The 24,641-nt window shown below is 38.2% G+C and overlaps 1 protein-coding gene across 2 annotated transcripts in view; it reads right to left on the reverse strand.

The window, feature by feature from the left end:
- Positions 1-491: 491 nt before the first annotated feature.
- Positions 492-24,641, reverse strand: part of SYNPO2 (synaptopodin 2) — a 91,234-nt gene continuing 67,084 nt past the window's right edge. The window contains exons 3-5 of one of the 2 annotated variants that reach the window (XM_009887886.1): positions 23,411-24,201; positions 17,862-20,050; positions 492-1,401 (exon numbers count right to left, since the gene is read on the reverse strand). In XM_009887886.1, the coding sequence (XP_009886188.1) occupies positions 835-1,401; positions 17,862-20,050; positions 23,411-24,201 (3,547 nt within the window). In that variant the 3' untranslated portion in view covers positions 492-834. Of the gene's footprint in view, positions 1,402-12,387; positions 12,439-17,861; positions 20,051-23,410; positions 24,202-24,641 lie in introns of those variants that run through there. The other variant, XM_009887887.1, reaches the window with a different exon arrangement.

Below are 24,641 nucleotides of genomic sequence, written 5' to 3' on the forward strand. Positions count from 1 at the left end.
AATCCAGTTCAAATACACTCTAAATACTTTCCTCACCCTTTTTGCTGTTCAAGTATCATGGTACTGATCTCTATTGATAACACATTTCTTCCTGTTGTGTTCAGATTATTTGATTAATTACAGTGTGTAAAACTTCATTGAAACTGTCTTGAAATTCATCTGAAATGGGTGGCTGCATAAGATTGCATATATCTACGTGTTGTAGGGATTCAGGTACCATGACCACCGATGTATTTTAACTGTTGCTACAGTAAAAATATTCAGTCATTTACTTTCTTAGCTCATTTAAAAAATGCAGTAAAGAAAACATATGGCAAATAAGCCAGTGCTTCCAAGTATTCCAATTCCATTAGAGCTTTACCAAGTCTGGTTATATCTAGTACCTTGGAACTCAGATGTCAAACATACCCAGGAAACCTACAAGATCCTGTAAAATACTTCTTGCCTTTAAAATGCCCTTATTTTACTTGTTTTTTTTTTTTTTTTTTTTTCACATTAACTTAACTGCAAGCACTTGTACTATCTCCATCTACATCCTTCCTAGATTTTTGTATCGATCACATTGGTTGCCCTGCCTTCATCCCACCCTTCACCCCAAGAAATATGTATTTTTACCTTTTGACAAACAGAACAATCTTAGGTTAGGTGTGAAAATGAATCTAATCTAGAGGCTGCTAGCCGTGCAGTCATGTGAAAACTGTGCTCCATTCAATTTTGCCTCCTCATTTCGTTAGTTCAGAGATGGTCAGGCCAGCAAGAAACTTTCCTTCTCCAGCTCAAATGTAAGGCTTGTAAAGCTGGAAGAAGGGAAAATACGCCAGGCCCTGCAGCTGCTCATGTTGGACGCCTCCATCCCCTTGGCTGTGGATTGTAGTTTGAATCAGCTGTTGACAAGCAGTAGTCAGACCTGGAATCCATGGACATTATATCAGGATCTGTTCTGGACCGTTGACTGTAGTAAGGATACTGCAGCTGAGAGCCAGCCTGCGTGGTGGCACTTGGGGCAGACAGGGAACTTTTGGGGGGTGATAAAATACCCGATTGCTTCCCTCCTAATAAGGCTACACTACCACTTGGGGCTGGAGGCTCATAAGAAACTTTTTGTTTCCATTCATCTGGTGGCTCAGGAAGTGTTTTCCTGCGAGCAGCTGATACTACGTTAGCAGCAATGGATTCCTGCATATTTTGGGGCCCAAAAGCTTCATCCACTAGGCCAAGAGGGGATCTTGCTGCTGCTTCCCAGGGAGTCAGTCTCTTGCCAGGCCTGTCGGCTGCTGCTTCTGGCTTGCTGAAGTAATCAGGGGCAGGCTGAAATACAAGAGGAGAAGTAGGAGACATGGCTCGAGAAATGAATGAAGAAGGTCTCCCAGGAAGCGATAATGAGCGTCCACTGCTTCTTTCCTAGGAAAACAAAATACCAAGTATAGTTACAGTTACTAAACAACAAAAAAGGAAGCCCCTTCTCTTCACTTCCAAGCTGGAACCACAGACCCTGAAAGCACATGACATCCTGGCAATCCCTTTTTATGTCTTTGGGTACTTTTTAATACTTCAATTTAGTGGAAAGAGAGGAGGTATTAAAAAGGAGGCAGAGAAATTAACAGGAACAAAGACAGAGCAAATTGAGTTTTTGAGGAAAGTAAATAGACCAAAGACAGGTTTTTACAGAAAAGGTACAATTACGTTAGCAGCTGTGCAGCTTTTCCACTACTTAGCTAGCGTGCCTTATTCTGAAAAGACCATTCTCAATAATGATAAAGGTAGTCATGTTGTGACAGTTCTGTGTGTGTTTACAAGATTCTTTCTAACATGCAGGCACAGCCTGATTTATGTGATAACAGGCTCTGTCTAGGACACCTGTCTGAGAACATATCGTTGGCAATCTTGTTTTAAGAAAGGCATTTCTTACTTGAAAATTATTAGACTTATCCCAGGTTTTACTTTTGGACCACAAAAATGAACACAAAAAAATCAAAGTTAATGAAATCATTCATATAATACCCTTACAGGATGCTACTTAACCTGGCTCCTTTAAAAGGCAATGCTCTCAAAATTTCAGTACATTCCGACCCATTTATAGGAGCAATCCATTCATATTTGACAAATCCTAATCTTCTTAGTAATGCAGCACTTTGAAACAGAAACTGTGTTCGTGAGAAGGTTCTGCTACAGCAGTCATTCGGCAGCATGCGAAACAAGTACACTATTTTCCCCAAGCCAGACATGTTCTTTGTGTTACGCAGATAAATTGCATTGTTCTTACCAAGTAGTCTTTATACATGTGATTCCTAAACTCAGTGATTTACACCCACTGATTCATATCCTGAGGTTTAAATGCCTTAAACTCTGAAATCCGGTGTGAAATTCCAGGCTCTTTTGCCAGAGGCTTTGCTAGAATTTCATTCAAACAAAATTGGCCTGTGTTACTTTTCCTAATTAGCTTCCAAAACTTAAAATACCGTGAGCATGATCTAGATACCAACCAACAGGTATCTGATCATACAAGCTGTACCTTATCTAGCAAAGATTCACATAGAAATTTCATGTTTTATAGGCTTTTGCATCGCAGGATCTTGACGCATTTAAGAAACTTAAAAGACCTCTGGTTCACACAGGCTTTTAAGTTGTTTTAATATCAGCCTTGTATATAACAGATGGAAACTGAGAAAGAGACTACTAATTTCGTTATTTTCAGTCAGTTTGGTGGTGCTCAGTCTGAATCTTAAAAAAAGGGTAAGCAGATAAGGTTGTACCAAGGGATGAGACAGTTGATCAAACAGGTTCACCTAGTTAGTCTACCTCTGTTAACTGCTGTCGGGAGGGTTCTCACACATTGTCTGTGCTGAGCAGACAGAAGATTTCCCCTTTATTTAATGGAGATTCCAGAGATGCAGAGGGAAGTGATACTGTTAAAAGAAGTGTTGCATAAAATAGCTGACATCTCAAGACAGTTAGATAAAGATACTGTTTAGTCTGTCACGTTTAGAGAAAAATTTCAGAATGCATCAAGTTGCAGAAGTATCTTTTGGCCTAACCATTACTGATAAAGCGGGAGCTAATTTTCTTTGACAGAGTTTAATCAGAGAATGATGATTTATCAAGTGCATTTCACTATTTCTCTAACAAAATGAGCCATTCTACTATGTTATGAAGGTAGAAGTTTCACTAGTAAAAGTGGAAATAGTGTAGACAAAATTAAACATTCACATTATAGCGAGTTCTACATTTTTTTAAAACGGGTGTTAGATCAGATTCAACAGAAAATCAAGATCATTAAAGGAAAATAAGGTGGTATTCTATTATGATGGAAACTGGTTTACGGATAGCTTTGTTATCATATAAGGCAAAGAAAGGTAACTGGCAGAAGAGAGCTAAAATGACCCCATAGACATAACCTCTGTACGAATCAAACAATACATTACACAGGAACTAGCACAGCATTTTGACAACTGGATTCAGGGATGAGTATTTTACTGGCTTGAGAATCTCCTAAATCCGTCATTTGGAAGACCTCAATGAACAAGTGCTTGTACTTTAAATCGTATCTATCCATAGCATCTTTACTGTCGTGTAAATCATAAATTCAGCATGTGAGTGTTGTTGTAGAAAAATCAGAATCTCAAATACTGATAATCTGGAGAATATTATATCTTTTGAACTGGTCCTTATGAAAAAAAAAATGCACTTATGCAAAATACTTTGGATGTGGAAGATTTTAATCTCAGAGGCAAATAAAAATCTTTTCTTCATTTTAGTATGAGATTCTGCTCAGTTTATTAGCTTTTGTGTAGCATGGGTCTGTATTTGGCTAGAATGTTAGGCCTTGCAGGAATACACACAGTCAGCAAACTGGAACATTAGTAGTGCCTTGGGAATGAGCTTGGTTATACTAAAATTCCTTGTATTCAATGTTTGGGGTTTTTTGTTTTTAACTTTAGTGAGGCTCCTAAAATGACTAGGTAAGAATCCAAATAGTTCATGTCTCGTGAGGTGAAGAATGTTTCATTATGTAAGGATGGCTTTCCTTGGCTCTGAATAGGAGTACCCAATGATCACTCTATTGGATGAAAACATCTGTGATAGATCTTTTCAGTGGAATTTGATTTACAGGCTGCCAGGTAACCTGCAGCAACTGTAACAATTTACCTGGCCAGTGAGAGATTGTGCCCGTTTATCTGGTAAAAAAAATACTACCTTAAAAGTGATAAATATTCTCCTTTTCTACCTCAGAACCCCAAGATAGGAATAGTTATTTCAAGTCTTGTCCATTTTGCCAAAGTACTGTTTGAAAGCACTGGCTTTCGATTTGCCAGAGTAGCTTTTGCATTTTTTTTTTTTCATTGATGTCTTGGATCTTGCATATTTATGTACATTTCTAGACTTCATCTTAATCGCCATCATCTGAGAGATTTCATTCTGACAGAAAAACAGACTAGATTATCCAAAGAATGCCCCAGTGGACAGATTTGTTAGGTGCTAAATATCTTGTTTGGAGACTAGATACATTGGGTACAGTCAACACATTCAGTAAGATCTGTGTCACTCAAGATAATAAATGATTACTTCCTTCTGGATGACTGCTCAACCCACATCCAAATCACAGCAACAAAGTTCCTGCTTCAACATCAAACTGTCAAACTGTGGTACTGTCAGCTGGATGATTCTCATCTGTAGACGGTTCTTTAGCATACTTGGTCCTGTTTTGATATTCCTGGACCAGTTAAATTCTTCTCTTTTCCCACTTGGTAGCTTGTATTTAGATACAGTTCTGATGATAGGCTGGTTTTAACTTTAAAATTCTAAAATGTAAAATTGTGTATCTATTTCCTCTAGATTTGGTAAAGTAAGGATTAATCTCTCCCTTCGTGAAGGAAGGGCTGAACAGTATGTGTTTTTAAGTAAGAGTTATCTCTTTGGATTGTGAGAGGACAAAATCTGCCATGGCAAATAGTGTTCCAGATTATTTTCTTGGAAAACGGCTGAAGTACTTTGTCCATTCCATAAGGGTCTGAAGGTATTTGAGGAAAAAGTTAAGAGAGCCCCCCTTACTTACTAATTTCCAGTCATAATGTTCTGTCTGGCTGTCTGACTTTTGATGGGGAGGAAGAGTGGACCAATAATTTTTGAAGGGAAAGGCTATTGATAGAAGGAGCTGGCTGATTTCTCTACATTTCCGAAAGAGAAAAAATTGTAACTATGCTAAAGGTGGGCAGAAGAAGGTTTGAATACTCCGAAGATCCAAGAAGGTGAAAATATATTTGGCTAAAGTGAGGCTTAGTTACTTTGAATTACATTCTTCCTAAAATAAATAGTAATCATCATCATCTACATTCCCATAAGCTCAGTGAGAATGAAACAAAGTTTTATATTAATTTTATTTTTACAAATCTAGGAGAATTAAATATCAGTTTTGGCCTGGAGCAATTCTACTGTGTTTTGTAAAGTGGCTGCAACTTGAAGCAGTTACAATCCTTTGGATTCAGGGGAATAATTTTCCAATTTTCATGTCTGTTTCACAGAAAATTATTTAATTTCTCTTATCACCCATGGAAGAAATGTAGCAAATGCATCAGTTCTGTGCAGTATGCTGTAATGCCTCAGTGTTTACCTCAAGGAGGAGGAATTTGGTTTCTAAGCCTACTGACTGCTAAGATTGTTATGGTGCTATCTGTTGTAATAAAAGTAATGCAATAGCACCCTGCACTGAAGATTTTTGTACATTGCGTAGTGATATACTTTTGCAATAATTTATTGAGTTAAAAATTAGAATATTTCTATCTACCCTAACTTTATTCTGAAATTGAATAATCTTTGGCTTCAGAATACACATAATTGCACGTTTTTTCACAGTCAGTGGTAAATAGGTTTGAGGCACTTGTAGAAAAGCATGATTTTGCTAAAATGTAAGTGTATCTCAAATGCAGGAACTGAGAGATGATCAATATTGCCTTGCTTTCATTGCAGTTAATTTTTATTATTGGTAGTGGTGTTCCTAGACTGAAAGTCTAGGTCTGAACATTTCTAAATTCAAAGCAGATCTGTATTTGATATTCATATACTGACCTCTATCACTACTTTGGTGTTCAGCCCCTTCAAACTAACACCACAAACATTGGAATAAAGGCAACATTTAGTCACTAGAATTCATCATTCATTTACTGGACAGCAGCAGCCAGACGTAGTAGTACTTTCTATTATTTTTCCTTCATATTTAATTCTTAGAGATACATCTTTTGACAAGCGTGTACTAAAAAGCATGTGCAAATGCCAGATCATAAGTGAGACAGTGGGAAATATGACGTGCAAATCAAGAATAATTATTCTACCCTCTGTCTCCCTTAAGCTACACGAAGATCATAAAAAGAGAGCTAAAGATTTTCCATTCTTCTTCCCAGAAATCAAGGGAGAAGGGAAAGAAGAGTGATGTGTTACCAGAATTATTACAGTATCATGTATTGTTTTACTGTAGTCTTCTTTAAAACATTCATTATAATACTGTACCAGCACTCGAAGTATTACGCTGCAAAACAAACCAGAACCCTTTACAGTGATTAATTTGTTTTTTTCCATTGCCTCGTGTGAATGTTTTCAGAGGGAAAAATCTTTTCTACAGTATTTATTGAAGGGAAAGTGATTCTTGGTTGTCAGGAAGAGGAAAGGCAGTTCAGAGCTGTCCATTGCAGTCATAGAGTCTTAACAACAGCTGCTGACTGCTTGGGTGTCTGTGCAAAAAGATTACACTTGGTTTAGGTTAACATTGATTTTAAACATGCAAACTACTTATAAACTGATCAATGAAGCAAGCATTTATTATACCACAAGCATCTTTGATATTTATAAGCTGTGCATTAATATGAACTAAAATGAATGTAATATTACTTCCAAAAGAAACTATTTCAGTATATAAGTAAATGAATGTCAACACAGTACTCATAAGAGGTGTGTGCACGTATAGATCTGTTTAATGTAAGTTCAAGCACTGTGAATGTCTGCCTTTGATTCAATAATATTTAAATCAATAGTCCAGAAAAAAATGGTTGTTTGGAACTTACTGCTATTTCAAATTTCTTGATAGTTATGAAAAGCTGAAAGACAAAATGAGCAATACTTAGTTTCATAAAATAGTGCAAATTTTAAAGGCAAGTCAGAAAGGTATTCTTCATTTTACAGACCAAAAGGGAATGCAAAATACTACTTAGTGAAATGATTTCATAGTAACTGTTTTTCTGTCTCAGGTGGCACATCTCCTTAACAAGTGAAAACTGTTCACATGTTTACATGCTGAAACTGCCTTTTCACCAGTTAAGGAGACACATATTAGATTTCCAAAAAAACTCGAGTTCTATTTTCAAAAGTAGATCGGACTCTTAATAGTCCATGTCTCAGTGAAACTCTCTGCAGTGTAGACTCCCACCTGATTAAGTCACTTCAAAAAAAATGACCTAGGTGTCTAAGTCATTAAGGCAGTTTTATTTTTACTGTTCATTTTAGACATGGTCCTTAGTCCCATATCAAAGCATGTTCAAATCTGAGTTAACATTAGTACCTGGCTAATGTTTGCACAAAAAGGGGACAAAGGAGCAGGAAGTAGATAAAACAATCTCAAAAAATGACCGTCTTTGTAAAAAGCCCAGAGTGATGCATTTCTCATTTTGCTTTCTATGGACTTGTAATGGCTACTGCAGTTAGAGATCAAACCACTGAGAAAATGATAGGACAATATAAGTAATACTTGATTTTTATGCCTTTTAATTCGTTCCTTCTTTCCATTTTTTTTAACCATAAAACAAGCGCTTCAGATTTTTAAACTGAACTGTGCATGGAAGTGAGACATATTGTTAATCTTCTTATAGCTTTTTTCACCCCAAACTATTTACAATTTAAACTTAATGTAATGAAAAAATAATTTCTCTCTGAAATGCTGCCAGCTATTTTACAATATGAATCCCCAAATTTTTGAAATAAATTAGAAAAATCATACTTATTTGAAACTCTGGAAATAATTAATAGCAGGCTAAAACTGGAACACAGCATTTTGGTTAATGAGGATACCGATGGCTGTAGAGGCAGGAAATCTTACCTATCTAACAATTAAAGCCTTGTCAGAGGCTGTACTGAGACTAATAATAGATTAGAATGACATAGTTCATGTCTGATCCTATCTTCCTCAAAGCTGTCTTTTCAGGGCCTGCTTTCAAAAATTTATAGGGAATTTTAGAACTGGAACCGAATTTATTCCGTTTATATTGTTTATGACTGTGGTATTAGTTCAGGGGAGAATAATCTTGTTTGCATCATTAGTATACAAACTAATGAAACAGTTACTGTCAACTATCTTACACAAGCTCTGTGACAAATTCTGCTTTTGACAATAAAGGCCTTTTTAGTTTTCAAGTAATGGTAGAAGAGAAAAGTAAGATATTAGAATTAGGCCTTCACTTCTGCAAAGAGACGATATGGGAAAGAAACATAAGTGTGCTGCTAACCTGTCATAAATTAGTTATTCTGTTAGCTGAGTTTGCACCTGAGAAAATGAACGAAAATCAGTGCTTTCCATTATCATTTAATCTTTATCCATATAGGATTATCAAAATACAATGCAGTTATGCCTATGAAAAGCAAATGACTGAAACATTTTTGGCCACAGGCATGTTAGCTTTCTTTGGAATAGGCAGTTTATTTCTTGTAAGGAAGAATATATGCTGCCACCTTCTGGACTTTTATTTTACACAGCATAGAGGAAAGTCTTAGGTGATGAAGGCTTGTGAACGAACATTTGAAAAACAAGTGCAAAGTTGGTCCTAGTTTCTGACCTTGCTATTTTGTATGAACAATGAAAACGTTTTAAATTGATATGAAGTAAAGGTTAATGATTTTTTTTTCTAAAATCAAAGAAAATAAATATTAATTATATTGTAATACTTGAAGGTAGTGGCACTATTGTTGCTGAACATATCCAAACTAAGAGATAACTTATCCAGTTCCTCATAATTTTCTTATCAAATCTTTCAAACTGAAATTTTCAGTCTTAGTTGTTTAGTTTTTGTCTTATTTACTTCATCCCAAATGATCCAATCATTTCAAATGCCTTTCAGCTAAATGAACCTATATAGTTCAACCATTTCAAAGAGTGAGAGTAAGGAAAAATAAATGTCAATGAAAAAATTTTCTAGCATCCTTATCTCTGAAAAGTGATACTACTACATGCCTTAGAACTGGTTTGAGACTAATCTTTGAAGTGTCTTGTATTTCCGTGCAAACTTGCTGATGTATATTCAAGCTGAGAGCCTTATATAGGCTCAGTAACAGCACCTTGGTTTTTACAGCTAGTTCCTGAGAACTCTGTTAGCAGCGATAGTATTCTGTTAGGCAGGAGGATTTTATTTGTTATTACAGGTCTAAGCTGCTGTAGACTGTGATGTCTTTGAACACCACACAGGAGAACAAGGAGACTGTCCTTGTGCTTTCTCTGCCTGTCTAAAGTGCAGGCTATGTGTAGCCCCACAAGCTGGAGAAGTCACTGGGGTGTTCCACAGCTCCTGCTCTGGCTGCACAGCTGGGTTTTCATTCGCAAAAAAGTAGTGCATGAAGGTGTATGGAGACCCATGTCTCTTCCCACCATCGGGTCCGGACCTGAGGCTGCACACTTACTGATCAGGACTGAGATGCCCAACAGAGGCCAGCTGTCCCTTGACAGAGGCCAAGAGCTCCCATCTTGGCCCAAGCAGCCTCAAAGGGGAGAATGTCTGATTTGAATACAGGAGGGAAGGATGCAGACTTTCAACTGGGTACAAGAAACAGAGAAGGGAAGGACAGAGAAGAGACTGGACAAAGCAAAACCAGGAGCTGGTAATAATTGATACGGAAGGAAAATCTGTATTCAGTACTGGCTTGGAGAGTGATGTGACTAGGACCTGATAGCCAAAGTTCCTGAGCTTGGATAAGCAGCTTAGGGAATGGAAAATTGACCTGTGTAGCTCGCAATGAGGCTATGACGAAAAGACAAGGAAAAGAAAAAGATTAATAAATGGGGCAAGGAAGGTACATTTGGGGAGAAGAACCTGTGCACACTACTATATACTTTGCTTCAGAGTTCCAGGGAAATTTCTTCCTCAGAGGAATGGAATTTGTCCTTCCTTGGTCTCTCTGCTGTCAGAAAAGACTGTGAGCCCCGTTGGAAACCTGTGTCATCCTCCCGGTGCTGATTCACAGGTGGAATGTCAACATGTATTTGCTGCCAGGTAAGGTAGCAGCATGATGGCAGTTGTCTATTGTGGTTCAAGCCATGCTGGAGCAACCTCGTGGTTACAATATGCTATATGATAGTATTCCAGGCTTGAGTTTGTTGTTCTTGGAAAACCCTTGGATCTTAAACACACAAAGCTACCTGGAAGCAATACTAGTGAATTTGGAAGGTAAAGTATTCAAAAACTATGAAATGGAAGCATCATTGCCCAGTGCATATGCATTTTGTTTAAATTCCAGTACTTCTTTCCCACCCAAAGCTGTTTCAGGGCTTCGTTTGGGAAATACTACGATGATATAGCAAAGAAGTCTGTTGTGCAAAAGGTGCTTCACTGGATGGATTTCATAGCTGGTCAATGCGGATTCCCTTTCTGGGCTTCCACCTGGAGACCTGTGATCTGTTAACACTCACAGGCTGATGTTAAGGATCACATGCTTTGATACAGTAACTAGTAACTCGTTCATATGCTCTCATTTTGTGTTTGAATTTTGAATGGAATGCCATCATGAAAATTTTTCTCTCATTTGTCACACCTCTGCACTTTCTGACATCAGCCAAACTAGTTGCAAGGAAGTATGTGGAAACCTTTTCTGAAAAACTTACAGCCCTGTTTGGTTCATAAAAGATATTCAGATAGCACGGCTAGGACTTGCAGAAAGATTTGTACATATTTAAAACTGTTTACTTAACCAAAGAAAATTAAACTCCGTGCAGATATTGAGGCTTTTGGGTCACCTGCTTAGGTTCCACTCCGAAGTTTTAAGCCTGTGTGTTCTTTTTCACAAAAGCTTTCTTTGAAAAAATGAAGATTTTTGTCCATAGGTTGTTACTGTATGAAAACTTTTGCTTCTAATATAAATGTACTGAATTCTTTGCTTTGCAATCAGTTAAAGCTCATACTGAAATCAAGGAGTGTTGTGCTCCATGTCATTCTTTGTAATCCAACATGTGTTACAGTGATTTGGAGTGTATTTTATTTCTGTAATGTTCCTCCTTTTCTTCTGTTTGTTGTGCATTTCTTCAATCAGTTTCAATCTATTGTTTCAGATATAGATGGAAACATCAAGAGAAACACTCCATCTGTTCAACAGTTTAGTCTTTACACCTATTTAGAAATGGCCAGCTTGTCTTTTAATTGCCTGCAATTATGAGGGGACTCTGTTTTAAGATGTCTGTCTTAACGACATACAAAAGAATCAAGGATTCTTGTTTGAAAACACTATTGTTCTATCGATTACCCCACACAGGAAGCCTTCCTCTAGATAGTCAATCTGTAAGCATGGCTCAGTAAGTTATTTTTCACATAGGAGTTTCCTCAGCCTAAAGGAATATGCAGTTATTATAACATACTACCACACAAGTTTATGCAGGTTTCACATGCACTGAAATTAAGAACAGTTTGTCAAGATCGTTACAAACAGGAATAGATTTTTGCCTCTGAAAACTGCAGAGGATAACAGGAGAGTTGATTAGCTTGTTATGTAAAGAAAAAGTCTTTGCCTGCCTTACTCAGGGAGCAAATGTTAAAACTATGGAACTATCATCATATGGCTAGTCTTAGCTTGTAAGGGAAGAGTTCAGGTCTGCTTCTGTGGAGATCCTTCCAACATAGAACTTCACTGAGCTTCAGGATTTTTCCTACTTTTTACATGATTTCATAAAAAAACTAAAGTGCTTCCTGTAGTAAGCAACTGGCCTGAAAAGCACTTGTCAAATATAGCTCTTGAGGGATTCCAACTCCTCCCTTATGTAATCACGTGCAAAGGTAATGTTTACTATAAAGTAAGAACAGTCATTGTCATCGGTACTGTGAAGTTGTGATGGTGGCACCAAGTGTGCGATGAAACAATCAGGCTCACGTATTTTCCCAAGAAATCTACCAACAGGGAGTAATTCAGAGCTTCTGAATCCGCAGGTTTTTGAAGATCTTGTCAAGTTTCTTCTTTGTAGAACATTTCTATTTCAAGCTGAGTGAACTCTCTTATAAAATAACATTATGCCAAGCTGTGTAATTAAGGTTTGCACTTGCCATACCAAGCTGCCGAAGCGATCAGTGAAATCCTGGGTGTTTGACTTCAGGCAAAGAAAGTTGTATCATGTTTTGTTAAAAAGGCAAGGCAGGACTGGAAGAGTGGATCTTTTTATAGCCAATCGTTTTTTATTCTTAAAGCTACGAAATCTGGTAAAGGATCCTGGAAAAAGAGAGGAGAAAGATTTTGCAAATTGTTAGTTGCAAAGAGTGCTGTCATTTCACTGGTATTTCCCTACCTCATAGTGTACAGAGGATTTCCCGCAGAGATGCTGGAGCAGCAGAACGTGACGGTAAGGCTGTTCCTTTGTTCAGGTGTTGTCCTGGATACTTGATAAACAGTGCTCCTCCCAGATCACATCATCGGGTGTCAAATACTCTTTATAATTGCTTATAAACTTTTATCAGAGTTCACCTTAGCACTTTGGAGAACTCTCACGTGTAGGAGCTGTCTAGGATATATGTTTGTAGATCGGTTGTCTCTCAGGGCAAAAGTCTATTGACAGAGCTTGCTTTTTTTTAAAGCTCACTTTTTTTTTCTTTTTGCTGGGTGTTAGCATTTCAGTTCTTTCACAATATCTTTTTGTAAATAGTAGAGGAAAAAAGTAATGTCCAGTGATGTGAGCACTCTGTCATCCAAGAATAATCTAGACAATTTCAACAAAAGACCGGAAATAGTCAGCCAGCTCTGTGCAGAATAATTAAACCCTTCTTGCTGATTGTTTTCTTCTCCTGTACCTTCACTATTTCATGATCCTCTGATAGGTGTTTTATCCTGGTCAGTCTCTTGCTTTTTTCCTGGCATTTTCTTCCCACTGCTTGGCTCCCTCTAATCCTAGTAGTTTTTTTCTCTCAAAATTGCTGCTCGGCCACTTAGCACTCTTTTTCGTTTCTGAACCACACACCAGCCCCTCACTTCCTAATTTTTGGAGCCTGCTGATACCTCAACCTCTTAGTATTTCCTTACTTCAAATACAAATTTGTGTGAATTCTGAACATTTGTTTTAGTGTGAATAATAACAGCACTCTGCCAAAAAGAAAAGAAACTCATTACCACATGATAGCTGCGGTGACAGCAAAATGGGTCACTGCAGTTTTAGGGCTGATTTTGTGTCTCAAGTCTTGAATGTCTCATATAAAATAAAACTAGGTGTACAAAATAAAATAAATAAAATAAATCCAGATATATAAAATGAGGATCAGTGCAAGAAGACTTCAGGCAAAATTTAACTGAAACGTCCTTTTGATGGCTGATCTCAAAATAGCATTGGCTTGACCTCAAAGTGAATTGCCAGTGTGTCTAGGAAAGAATTGTGTATTCCCTGCTGCAAGCCTTGATATGAGTGTATTAGAAAGTCCCACACCATCAGCCAGGTGCTTTTGAAACCAGGCAGCTCATTGTCACTGGATATTGTCACGTCTTAGGACACTAGCAAAATTATTTCTTCCATAAGAGAACAGAAAGCAAAAGAATGAGGCTTTCTTTTAAGAGATGGTAATGTTTACTCTGTAAATGTTCCTACAGAAAAAAAAAAAATCATTGAAATATCTTTCTGTTTGTCTCATACTATGTTATCTTTTGCTGAGCAGGAACATGGTAAGAGTGGTTCCTCTAGAGAAGGGGAGAGAAGTTAAGCAGTTCTTCATTCAAGAACTAATTTTTTTCTTTTATTTTTGCAACAGAAATTTTAACTTCTTGTCTAAAAGCTACTCATCTTTAAACCAAACCTTTTCAATTCAGGTTTTTTAACAAGAGGTTTATAACTGAATCAGAAATTGAAAGTATATAAACCCTTGATTGAGGTAGCTGTTTTCATGAAAAGGCTGTATAGAACGTGAGATCCAAACTGGTGCACCATAATACCTCCAGCTATAATTGAATGTGCTAAAAATAACATAAAGCATTTAAATTCCTCTTTTCACGTGAACATACTACAAGTATGCTTATTACAGGTGTCCTGAAGTTCACCGTTAAATATTCTTGAATAGTAAATGTAACAGTTGCATCTTGGTAGCCTTGTCATATTATATTCCAATAATTCTAATAGCTTTTTCAGAAAACCATTTACAAAAGCTCATTGCCCTTTCAAAGTGAAATTTCAGACGGCTCCTCTCTACACAAACCGTTTATTTTCTTGACATTTCAGCTATGTTTGACATCATCATTAGCTTTTAATTTGGACCCATGACAATGAACAGCTCAACTTTCCTCTAAATATCTGCTTCACAAGAGATTACATTTTGGATAAAACTGTTACTTTAAGTAGGCTAGTCTTCTGAAATATTAATAAGAATTACGGACTTACCTGGTTAGTAAAAAGAGTCTTGAAGCCACGTTGAATCCAAGCACTATGCATGTAGAATGATGTGTATGTATGAAATTGAATTCAGAGCTGGACTTTGAATGGGATTTTCAAAAGATCTTAGCTGAGTTAAGAGGACTAGTGTCACTGGGGCTTTTGCTTTTAACTCTTACTGGTGCTTTAAAAAATCTTTCTGTCATTGCTATAGGCCATATGAAACATTTGTATTTGAATAAGAGCAAAAAATCCAAATGTGATCCAAATCCAAATTTTCCTTTTCTCTTGGAAAAAGTAAAGAGAAGATAGGCTAATAGTTATATTTTATATTGCTATCACAGAAGGTGACTTTTTGCTTATTGCCGTAAACATGCATATGATTTAGTTGACTTCCTAAGTGAACTTTTGGGTTGTGCTGGAAATGAAAGAAAGAGCAAAATGATTTTAAAGACGACAATTATTCATTTCTGTCTCTCAAGTGAATTTAGTTCTAGACAGATGACTCAGGAAACTGAAACGTTCTGTTTCAGTCCTCAGCTCTCCTTTAGCTCCTATTAACTTGACTTCTGTCTTTCTGGAGTGCTGATTTCCTTTGGATGAGAATATATCCCAGCTTTACCTCTTGTTTCTTCTGCCGATAATTAGAATAATGCCTGTTATTTCTTACTTGGAAAGTGGTATGCCGTGTAGGCATATATAAACCTAGAAGTTAGATTTCAGTAATTCACATAGGATACTCAGTAGCTGGTGATAAATTACAAAAGTTACTGGCCCGAGCCTGATATGAACTGGTGGCCATGCTGTGTAGGCTGCTGTATCTTGTTAGTAGCCACATGCATCAACATCAACACTTGTGGTGGAAGTACAAAACTGCTAAAAATCTCATCATATAAGGAAATATTCTTGGGGTGGTGAACAAGTACAGAAGTGTGATTATAATTTAAAGACATATTTTGCAGGAGGAAACTGTGAGTAAAAACATGTAAAGCAATATGAGGCTGATTGGATTTCTATGTATCTCTCTAAAAGCACTACTTATATTTGGTAGGGTATCCTTATTCCAAGTAGATACTAGCATCTTAAGCTTCTACCTATAATGGTATATGTAACTTCAGAGAAAACTGAAGGTGGGAGGAAAGGGAAGGGGAAGAGGAAGGGGAAGGGGAAAAGAAGGGGAGGGAGGAGATTTCATATTAATGGAATAGCATAGAAAATAGATTTCCCCTAAAATATACTGTCAGTCTGTACATGTAAGTGAAAGAAAAAAAGTAGCAACTAAACCAAAGAAAAAAACCCAAACAGGCAGAGAGGAAAGGGACAAGTTTAATGATAGAAGAAAAATACAGATATTGACAGTGAAGAACAGATAGAAGGGAGATCTCCAAAGGATTAAAATATTGCTACTTTCTATTTCCAGGTAAATGCAGTGTAATTCTGTCTTGAATTTTCCAAACTATTTTTTCTTTCAAAATTTCCCATCATTCTCCTGATTTTTAAGAGGGAGATGGATCACTTGGTCATTTTCTTCTAAATGCAGTAAGTGTCCCAATCCAAAATTTAAAGGGGAGGGTAGGATTTTGGAGGTCCAGAATTCAAAGGAGTGATTTTTATTGGCTTCATTATACTTTGATTCCAGTCTGCTTTCTGCACCTACAACCAAATGCATTCTTCTCAAGTTTGATTGCAGTTTGAGTTAAGATCATGGGACCAAACTAAGGAGATGTTGTTCATACTCAGGAATGTTTTCTTCATCAAGATAGATAGTTCTACTAAAACCCCTATGATCCATAAATTGGTCTATAGCTAGCTGGATGGTAGTTTAAACATATATATCAACAGATTCTGCCACCTTTATTCAGAGTGATGCTTTAATCTTTAACTTCACACTTGGGATGGATTTTAATACCCTTAGTTGTGTGAAACAACACCTTGTTTCAGACCTAGCACCACTAGTGTTAACAGGACTGCTTACTGAAAAACATGCTTAACTATTTGAATATAGCTCCTTGATTTCAGCAAGACCGTGTGTTCACTGCAATATTATACAGTAGGTTTGCAGACCACGGACCCTTAAGAATTTTCTACAGTAGCAGTATTTCAATACTTAGGCCCCAATATGACAAGTAAAAGGTGAAAGTATAAGACCAGAGTAAAAAGATTTAAAGTGGGAAGAAGCACTGTAAGGCCCCAAGTGAAAATAACAAAATGTGTACGAGAGACCAATAGGAAGACATGGTCATATTTATGATTTAGTGTTAAATGCTAATTTCTGTGGCATGTACTACTCTGGTTGCAAGAATGAGTACTCTTGAATATATGTATCCCTTCAGTTCTTAATCACTGTGCTTTCACAGAATCTATTGCATTACATTGCAGCTGCAAAACCCAGCTCACCTCTCTGTTCAATAATTTTGATTTACTGGCTCCTATCTTACTTGCTGGATTCAAAGCAAACTTTGGCTAAAAATATGTCTGCACTTGGGATGTCAAATTTCCCCAAAATGGGAAATCTTTAACAATTTTTCCAGCTGTCTTTCCATCTCTTAGTCTTCAGAACACTCCAGTATCTCTTATAGGACATTCTCTGTGAAATCACAGAGGCAATTCATGATTTTGGATCACAGCTGATCCACATAGCTTACAAACTAAACCCCTGGCCGATCAACTAGATTCCTGCGGAAGGACCTTTGAGCCAGGACAGATTCTGACTGAATTCAGTGGGGCTCTGTGCAGGCCAAAGGTCTATCCAGTTGTATTCTGCTAGTGATCAGTCAGAGTCTAATACTGTATCTATTTTATGCTGTGTTAGTAATACATATTACTATGAATGTCATTTAATAAGGCACTTCTTTAGAAAGAAAAAAAAAGTTCTCAAATCCCTAGGTCATTAGAGCATACTTGGGGAGGGGAGCAGAAAGAAAGCTCTTCTCTATTAATTTGACATACCAGGAATATTGCTTACTGTTGTTTCTGTTGTAGTAGTCCTAAAGCAAAAACCTAGTGTCCTGCTTACTTAGTACAATGGTATCTATTAATTTCAGGATGTTACGTGTATTAAATCATCTGATAATATGCATAAATGCGCTAAAATTTGTATCTATTTTGATTCCTTAAAAAATTTCAAGTATTTTGGACCCAGATTTGAGGTGATACATCTGATGGTATTAAGTACACTATTGGCATTGTTTCTGTGCCAGGTTACCACTGCAAATGATTGGTTGCAAGCAAAACGGACACTAAGTTTCGGCTATAAGGTTTACTCTTCAATAATTGATGGCTTCCACACCTGTGCAGTGACGCCAGCTTTCTTTGCTGAAAATTTTGGCCTTGGAGCAGTAAACAAAGAAGATGTGGTGGTTTCTGGCTTAGAAAATGCAGAGTAGGCTGTAGGTGAATACGATTCATTTACTGGGATAGAGGCATTTGACTGGAACGAAGGTTGTGAACTGTAGGCTGGCACGGAGTACACTGAAGATGCCCGGGCATTAGTAGGAGAGCCAGCACTAGGTGGTCTTAAAGGTAGAGCTTGCTTTGAAGTAGACAACTTCGATGTCTGCTTAATACCAAGGCTTTCCTTAGTACTAGGAGGTTGAAAAGTAAATAAAGATGCATCGAGTTGATAAGGCTGATGTTTCATAATATCCAAAGCATTGAGACCTTTCTTAGGTTTTCTTTTTGTATTTTTGGTAGTGGCAGTGGACTTAGAGGAAGGCTTGGTAGCAGCAGGAGGATAAGATGGGCAGTGGATGGGATTATAAGCAACAGGTGGAGGTGCTCGGACATTAGATGAATATTTCCAAGAAGCTGGTAGAGATGGAGTTGGAGATGAGGCTCGTGCCATGTTTGCCTGCACAGTCTCTGAATCTACCACATACTTCTCCATTCGAGAGTGCCTTCTGGCAAATAGCTGTGCTCCTTTTCCACTCATAGCTGGTGGCATCTCAAAGGGTGGCTTTGTTCCCTCAGCACTTGGTGTGACTGGTGTTGTCTTGGGTGTATGGTTTGGACTGGCTAGGGTTGCCTGAGGCCCTTTGAAAGGACCAGCTAGGTTGAGAGTACTTGGGGGGTGGGCAGGAGAATGAGGATACTGTGGAGATTTGAGTGGCGCAGGATATGCTGCCTGAGGTGAGGCTGGTGCTGGGAAAGAAGGGGCCTTGTTAGAAGCCGCAGCTGAAGGTGACCAAACTGGTGACGCTGGAGTACCAGCAGTAGGAGAGACCTTGAGTGAAGGCTTTGGAGCAACAGGGGGAGGGGCCTTTTGTTTAGATGCTTGAGTCTGCATGAAATTGCAAGCTTCTGCTCCCAAACTGAGGTAGTCTTCTTCAGGTCCTGACTCAAAACCAGCTCCAGTACCTTTTTTGCCCTCTGCATTGTGTACAAGGGACAACAGGGCGGGATTAGGACTTACTTTGGGTGCTTCTTTGAACGTGAACATAGGTTTTGAAGTGCTTCTTCTCTTTGCCTCTTGCAGTATCCCAGTTCTTTTGGCTGGCACCGCAATCCGTTCATCTCTGGATGCTATGTGTTCTGATGGCTCGGTGGGTGACCACACAGGTGGGGCAGCTCTGCTGGCTACAGGAGCGGAAACAGGTCTGTATAAAACCTCAGGTGGTGGGCTAATAGAGCAGTAAGGAGGTGGTGCCGGTATATCTGAAAGAGGACTAGTGACATTTCTTATGGGTGAAAACGGTGCAGCTGCTCGGTTTTGAACACCAGAAGGGAAGGGTTTAGCTGTTTTATTCAAAGACGCTGCTTTTTGAGCTTCAGAGGACTGAAAAGAGAGGTTTATGTCTGGTGCTAAGCCAAAGCCATTTTGTTGTACCATTTTGCTATGATTCTGGCTGATGCCTGTGTAGCTTTTGCTCACACAGGTCTGCTGTCTTGACATTTCTTCCTCTTTAGTTTGGTAAACTGAAGAGCTTACTTTCTGGAAGTTCTCTGACATGGTGGCTGTGGCTTCCTTTCGTTCCTCTGTATGCACCATGCGTGCCTTCATCTCCTCTTGCTCAGCTGTAATCTGATCCATCCTCTGTCGCCTCTTGGCAAACATGAGGGCCCCTTTACCTGTGCTCTCTGGAAGAGTCTGCATCTCGTCTCCACTTTTTGTCTTCTTTTCAACCTCAAGTAGACCACTGTCCCAGTCAAATGTCACAATCTTACTGTCGTTGTCAATGTCAGAGAAGAAATCTTCATCTATTTCTGACTCGCTTGTTGCAAGCAAACTCACTTCAAAAGTGTTCTCTTTGTCCCCCTCTTCGCCTTCACCTTCTTCACCCTCGTCTTCGTCACGTTCTAACTCCCCTGTACCGTAGCTAACTAAAGTATATTTCCTTGCCCTTTGACGACGCTTCTTGAACATCAAAACCCCCTTGGAATTGGGATTGGGAGCTGCTGTCAGCAGCAATGCAATACTTTTACATTTAGATTTGGCTTCTTTGACCTGCTTCTCTGACAGACTCTCACTTCGCCGGAGCCCTGTGGAAAGAGTTGAAGTGCACATTTAATTGCGTGCAGCCTCGAAAAATACAAGGAGACTAGTAACAAATAGTTCTGCATTTATCTATACTGAAATTTACCCACTGTCCCCTTCCCCTGTATTAAAACACTTATTTTCTTTTGCATGGAGAGGTCATCATACTTAAGCTTTTCCTACAATATCAACCGTGCTGTAATTCTGTACCCAGCATTCCTTAGAGTCACACCCACGCAAGTTCAAAGGCTACACCACTTTCTTTAGGACTTCCTTAGTTCAACAGGAACGTTACATGTGTATTTCTAGTGTTCTCAATTTTTATTACCATAAGTAGTCTCAACAGCAACAGGGAAATGATATTTTCTCATTTATTCACTTTCTATGGCCTGGCATTTACCAAATATTTGACCACAGTTCCTAGGCTTACGGCAGACATTCCCAGCCAGCCAGGCCCGTGACTGGTTAACGCCTGGGACCAAATGAAACTGGGTGTATTCTGTGTGATGGTGGCAGCTGCTCCTGCCATATATGTGTTTATTTTGCTCATATGTATTACAAAATGTGTATAGTTGATAAAAGTCGGTATGCTTCTATGTATTAGCTATTTAAAAGCAAGTGTATATCCAAAAAGGCATACAGAGAAACCATTAGCATTAACTTTCAGCCCCTTGGAAGACATGGGAGCTTCGCCATGGTAAATGAGAGCAGGTTTCAGTCTTTTAACAAGCATTACTTGCCTGTAACATAATCCAGAATTGTATAGGATGTAACAGCTCCAGAATATTTGTTTTGAAAATGTGGCAACAGTGAATATAGATTTAAGAACTGAATGGAGGAGGCTCAGCTAACTTCTCAAGAGTATTCACTAGCTTATATCAATAAGACATATTTCTTAAAGCATAATTTACTGGTTTTCATCAAGTCATGTGGAACAGGAATAGGTGCAGCTGTAAAGCTGATAGATGCACTGTATATCAGCATGACTGCTTCCCTGTTATGTGACATGGAGCATGTGCCTCATGGGACAGGTGGTGTTCCTGTTTTTTTTCCTTCCTTATATTGTACCACTGCATCTCATGAATGACAGCCTCAATAGCTTCTCCCTTTAAAAAAAGCTAGAATTTAAAGCTGTTCCTGCCTAAATAGATGATCCCCTCCCACTTAATTTCAAAAGGAAAAAGCATGCCTCTGAAAAATGAAAAGAGAACAGTAAATTATTTAGTATATTTTGCTAGTATAAACAAAGCAAACTCATTAAAGAAAGCCATGTGGTATATTTTCTGTTAGTGATCCTTTTAGAGATGTCAGTAGACGGAGTCTGATCCTTCTCCTATTAAAGACAATTGGGGTTTTGCCATTATGCCAGCCAACAGCCTGACTGGACTAATGGTTCTCACAAGAACCTATAAAAGAGAAAAGGGCATGACACCTGAACCAGCAATTTGTAATATTTTATTTTGAGAGGGCCAAATCACAACATCCTTGGCTCAGTCCTTTGACAGTCCAAATGCTTACAATAATCACCAAAGACATTTTCCAAAAGCATGGGCTTTGGTCTTAGAGTGCCTTTCCAAACAGAAATGGTCGCACTTCAGCATGTAAGTTCTATGCTTTCAACTAAGCTACTTGCATCAGCAGTAAGTGTTTTTCTAGGAAGGGGGTTCAGTAGGTTCCTATACAGTTCTGTGGAAAGAAAAAATTGAAACTTTTCCTTTTGCTGGCGTATTTTTTTGTCATTCATCTGAATAGTTACTTAATCAATAGTTTCAAAAGATGGCAGAAGAAATGTTACCTGCTCAGGTAAATATAATCTGATTACTATTTACAGACAAAATTTCTGCTAAAGAGATCAAATAACTATAATCAATGTTCTTCTCTAGTTTAGACTTAAATGCTGCATTGTAATTTCTAATTTTAGAAAAAACATTCATAGTATTTCCTGCACACAGATTATTCCCCTGTGCTTGGCAATTTGTTTGTTCTAATTTGTAGACAGGATAATAATAATAAAAGCAAACATTTTTATAGATTAAATCAGTGGTTCCTGAGGATTATGATCTGTCACTAGGTTCAAAGGAATTGAGACTGTCATAGTTGAGATTGGAAAAGGACAGAATCTGTGCCGTACTTGAAAGAAGAGTTTATCACATAATATGTAGTTCGTTCTTTGTACTTTTGTCTTATTAGAGAGGCACTGCAAGTAATTCTCTAAGACAGGCACAGTCCCACAGTTGGTTCTAAATTCTCAGCCAAAATGTAAAGCATGTGCACTTTTCTTTTATGCTTCATTTAATATGCCAAAAATATGTGGATTGCATACAGGCACTTAGGCATAAGTAACTGCTTAATCCACTTGCCAATAAGATACAAATGGTTATCATGCTAAAAATATGCTTACAGAGGAATTAGCAGTGGCTTAGCAGACTAATTCCGACACTGCATATGAAATAGCTTGTTGCTACACTATATCACTGCACACATTCAAGCACCTTTGACATACTGCTACTAAATCCCCAGACAGGATTCTTAACATTGTTGGGAAAGAGCAAGCAACCAATAGAAAGGTCCCAAATGAATAAAATAATAAATAAATCAACAGATAAATAAATAAATAATATGTATCCACACTCAGTTAATTAATATTGGATCCAGTTGCAAATTTACTTTCATGTAAACTTCTTGGATGCATTTTGAAGCTGACCTCTGGGTATGAGAGTCAGAAGAAATAGCACGTTCACTTTACAGTCTAGAGAAGACTGACAAAACTGAAAGGATCATGTAACAGTTATACATATGCTAGTGTCTGTCAAAATCTCTTCTGCAGGCAACATCAAGCTTTTCTACTAGCCTTTTTTATTAACTCTTAAGAACAGCGGCATGGTTTTGATTTTAGATGATGCAAATGACAATACAAAAGTTTTGCTATAAAAGGAGAAATCCACAGGATTCAGTTAGACATGTGCAAGCAACTTGCTTTTTTTTGTTAATATTCTACAGATTGCCTCTGAATATACATTAGAAGACCTGCAGAATTCAGCCATTTTTGGAGATAAAAGTATTTTTAGTTGGGCAAAGTCATGAGTTAAATTCAAAGTGGAAGTCTACTGAGCAAAGTTATTCAGCACAGTTAAGGCATGGGTATATTCCTGGCTCATCACCAGGAGCATTGTATTACCTTGAAAAAGTATATAAAGCAAGAACAGAAACATTGTTTAAAAGAAAAAGACAGAGGGAAAGTTAGAAAACTGCAGAAAAAAAACTCTAAACATTTTTTTTCTAATGCAGTCTAAATTCTGAAATTATGTTTAAAGTTACAGAAGATACCCTCAGGCAGTGCAAATGATTAGATGGGACATACTTACTTGCGTGCCTCGCCCTGTGCTTGAGAGGTCTGTGATCCCTTTCAGAGTGCTGGTCGTCTTCTCCCTGCTCTGTGCCTTCTGATGGGATTGCAAAGGAGAGGAGGGAAGGAGGTGCTTCTGACTGCCCTCCTTCCACTTGAGAATCAACACACCCCCTTTCAGCTGGAGACCTGGGTGCTTCCTTCTCCCTCTCCGAACAGTCTAGGATCACCTCCACCCTGGGGAGAGATGGAGCTGCACCTTGGATCCTCTTGACCTCTTTGCCACTAGAAAACTGGACTACTTTGCTTGACCACTGGATGTTGCCCTCTTTCGCTCCCAGGGGAACTGCGATTACAGGGCTTGTCCCATCTTGTTGTACACTGGGTCCTCTTCCTGAAGGGGTGCATTTTTCTGCCCCTAGGAGAGTCACAGCAGGAGCATTGGTGCCCTTGTGTGCGTCATTTGAGAGGGATAACTGCAGCTCAACCATAGTACCTGGCCTTCTTTCTTCTGTCTTCCCTCTGAAAGCCTCATCTGTCAGGAGCACTTTGGAGGTGCCTGTCACTTTAGGAGTAATTCTGTGGCTTTGTGTGGTCTCTTGTTTCGTTTCAGAAAAGTGTATGTTGCTTTCTTCTGCTCCCTGGTGAGTCTCACTGTATATCTCTGTGATGCATAAATCTCCATGGGGTATTTCTTTTGCTGTGTTAATTTGCAGTGTAGTACTCTCCCTGTAGTCCTCATTTTTTATGTTATCATGCTTTCCATTTTCTCTTTCAGCACTCAAGGCTTCATTTATTCCATTGGAGGATCTGCACATACATAAACAAGTAATTCAAGAAATTAAGCTGCTGTAAGTACAGCAATTGTAAGTACAGTAACAAAAGCAAATTCTGTATAGTATTTTTTACCCTATATTAATTGTGGTACCTGCCAGCAGGTCCATTTAAGTAGAAGAATTTTCCCAGAATGTAGAGGTCTTAAATTGAAGCATCTTTGTATCTTTCAAAATTCTTCAACTTAACAGTTCAGTAAGAGGGAAATTACACTACTGCAGTAGAACTATGATCCTACTACCATCCTTCTGCAGTGTTGCGTTATATCATTCCTAACATCAGTATGCTTTCACAGACACATTTCTGTTGCAGTGTTTCCAGACAAATGCTACTGAGACTTCTGGGACAATACTTCTTCATATTTCACATGTGCGTGAGAAAATTAACTTCGCGTGACACCAGAAGAGTGGTTAATT

The sequence above is a fragment of the Charadrius vociferus genome, unplaced genomic scaffold (assembly GCF_000708025.1).
Source record: "Charadrius vociferus isolate BGI_N301 unplaced genomic scaffold, ASM70802v2 scaffold806, whole genome shotgun sequence".
NCBI classification, from domain to species: Eukaryota; Metazoa; Chordata; class Aves; order Charadriiformes; family Charadriidae; genus Charadrius; species Charadrius vociferus.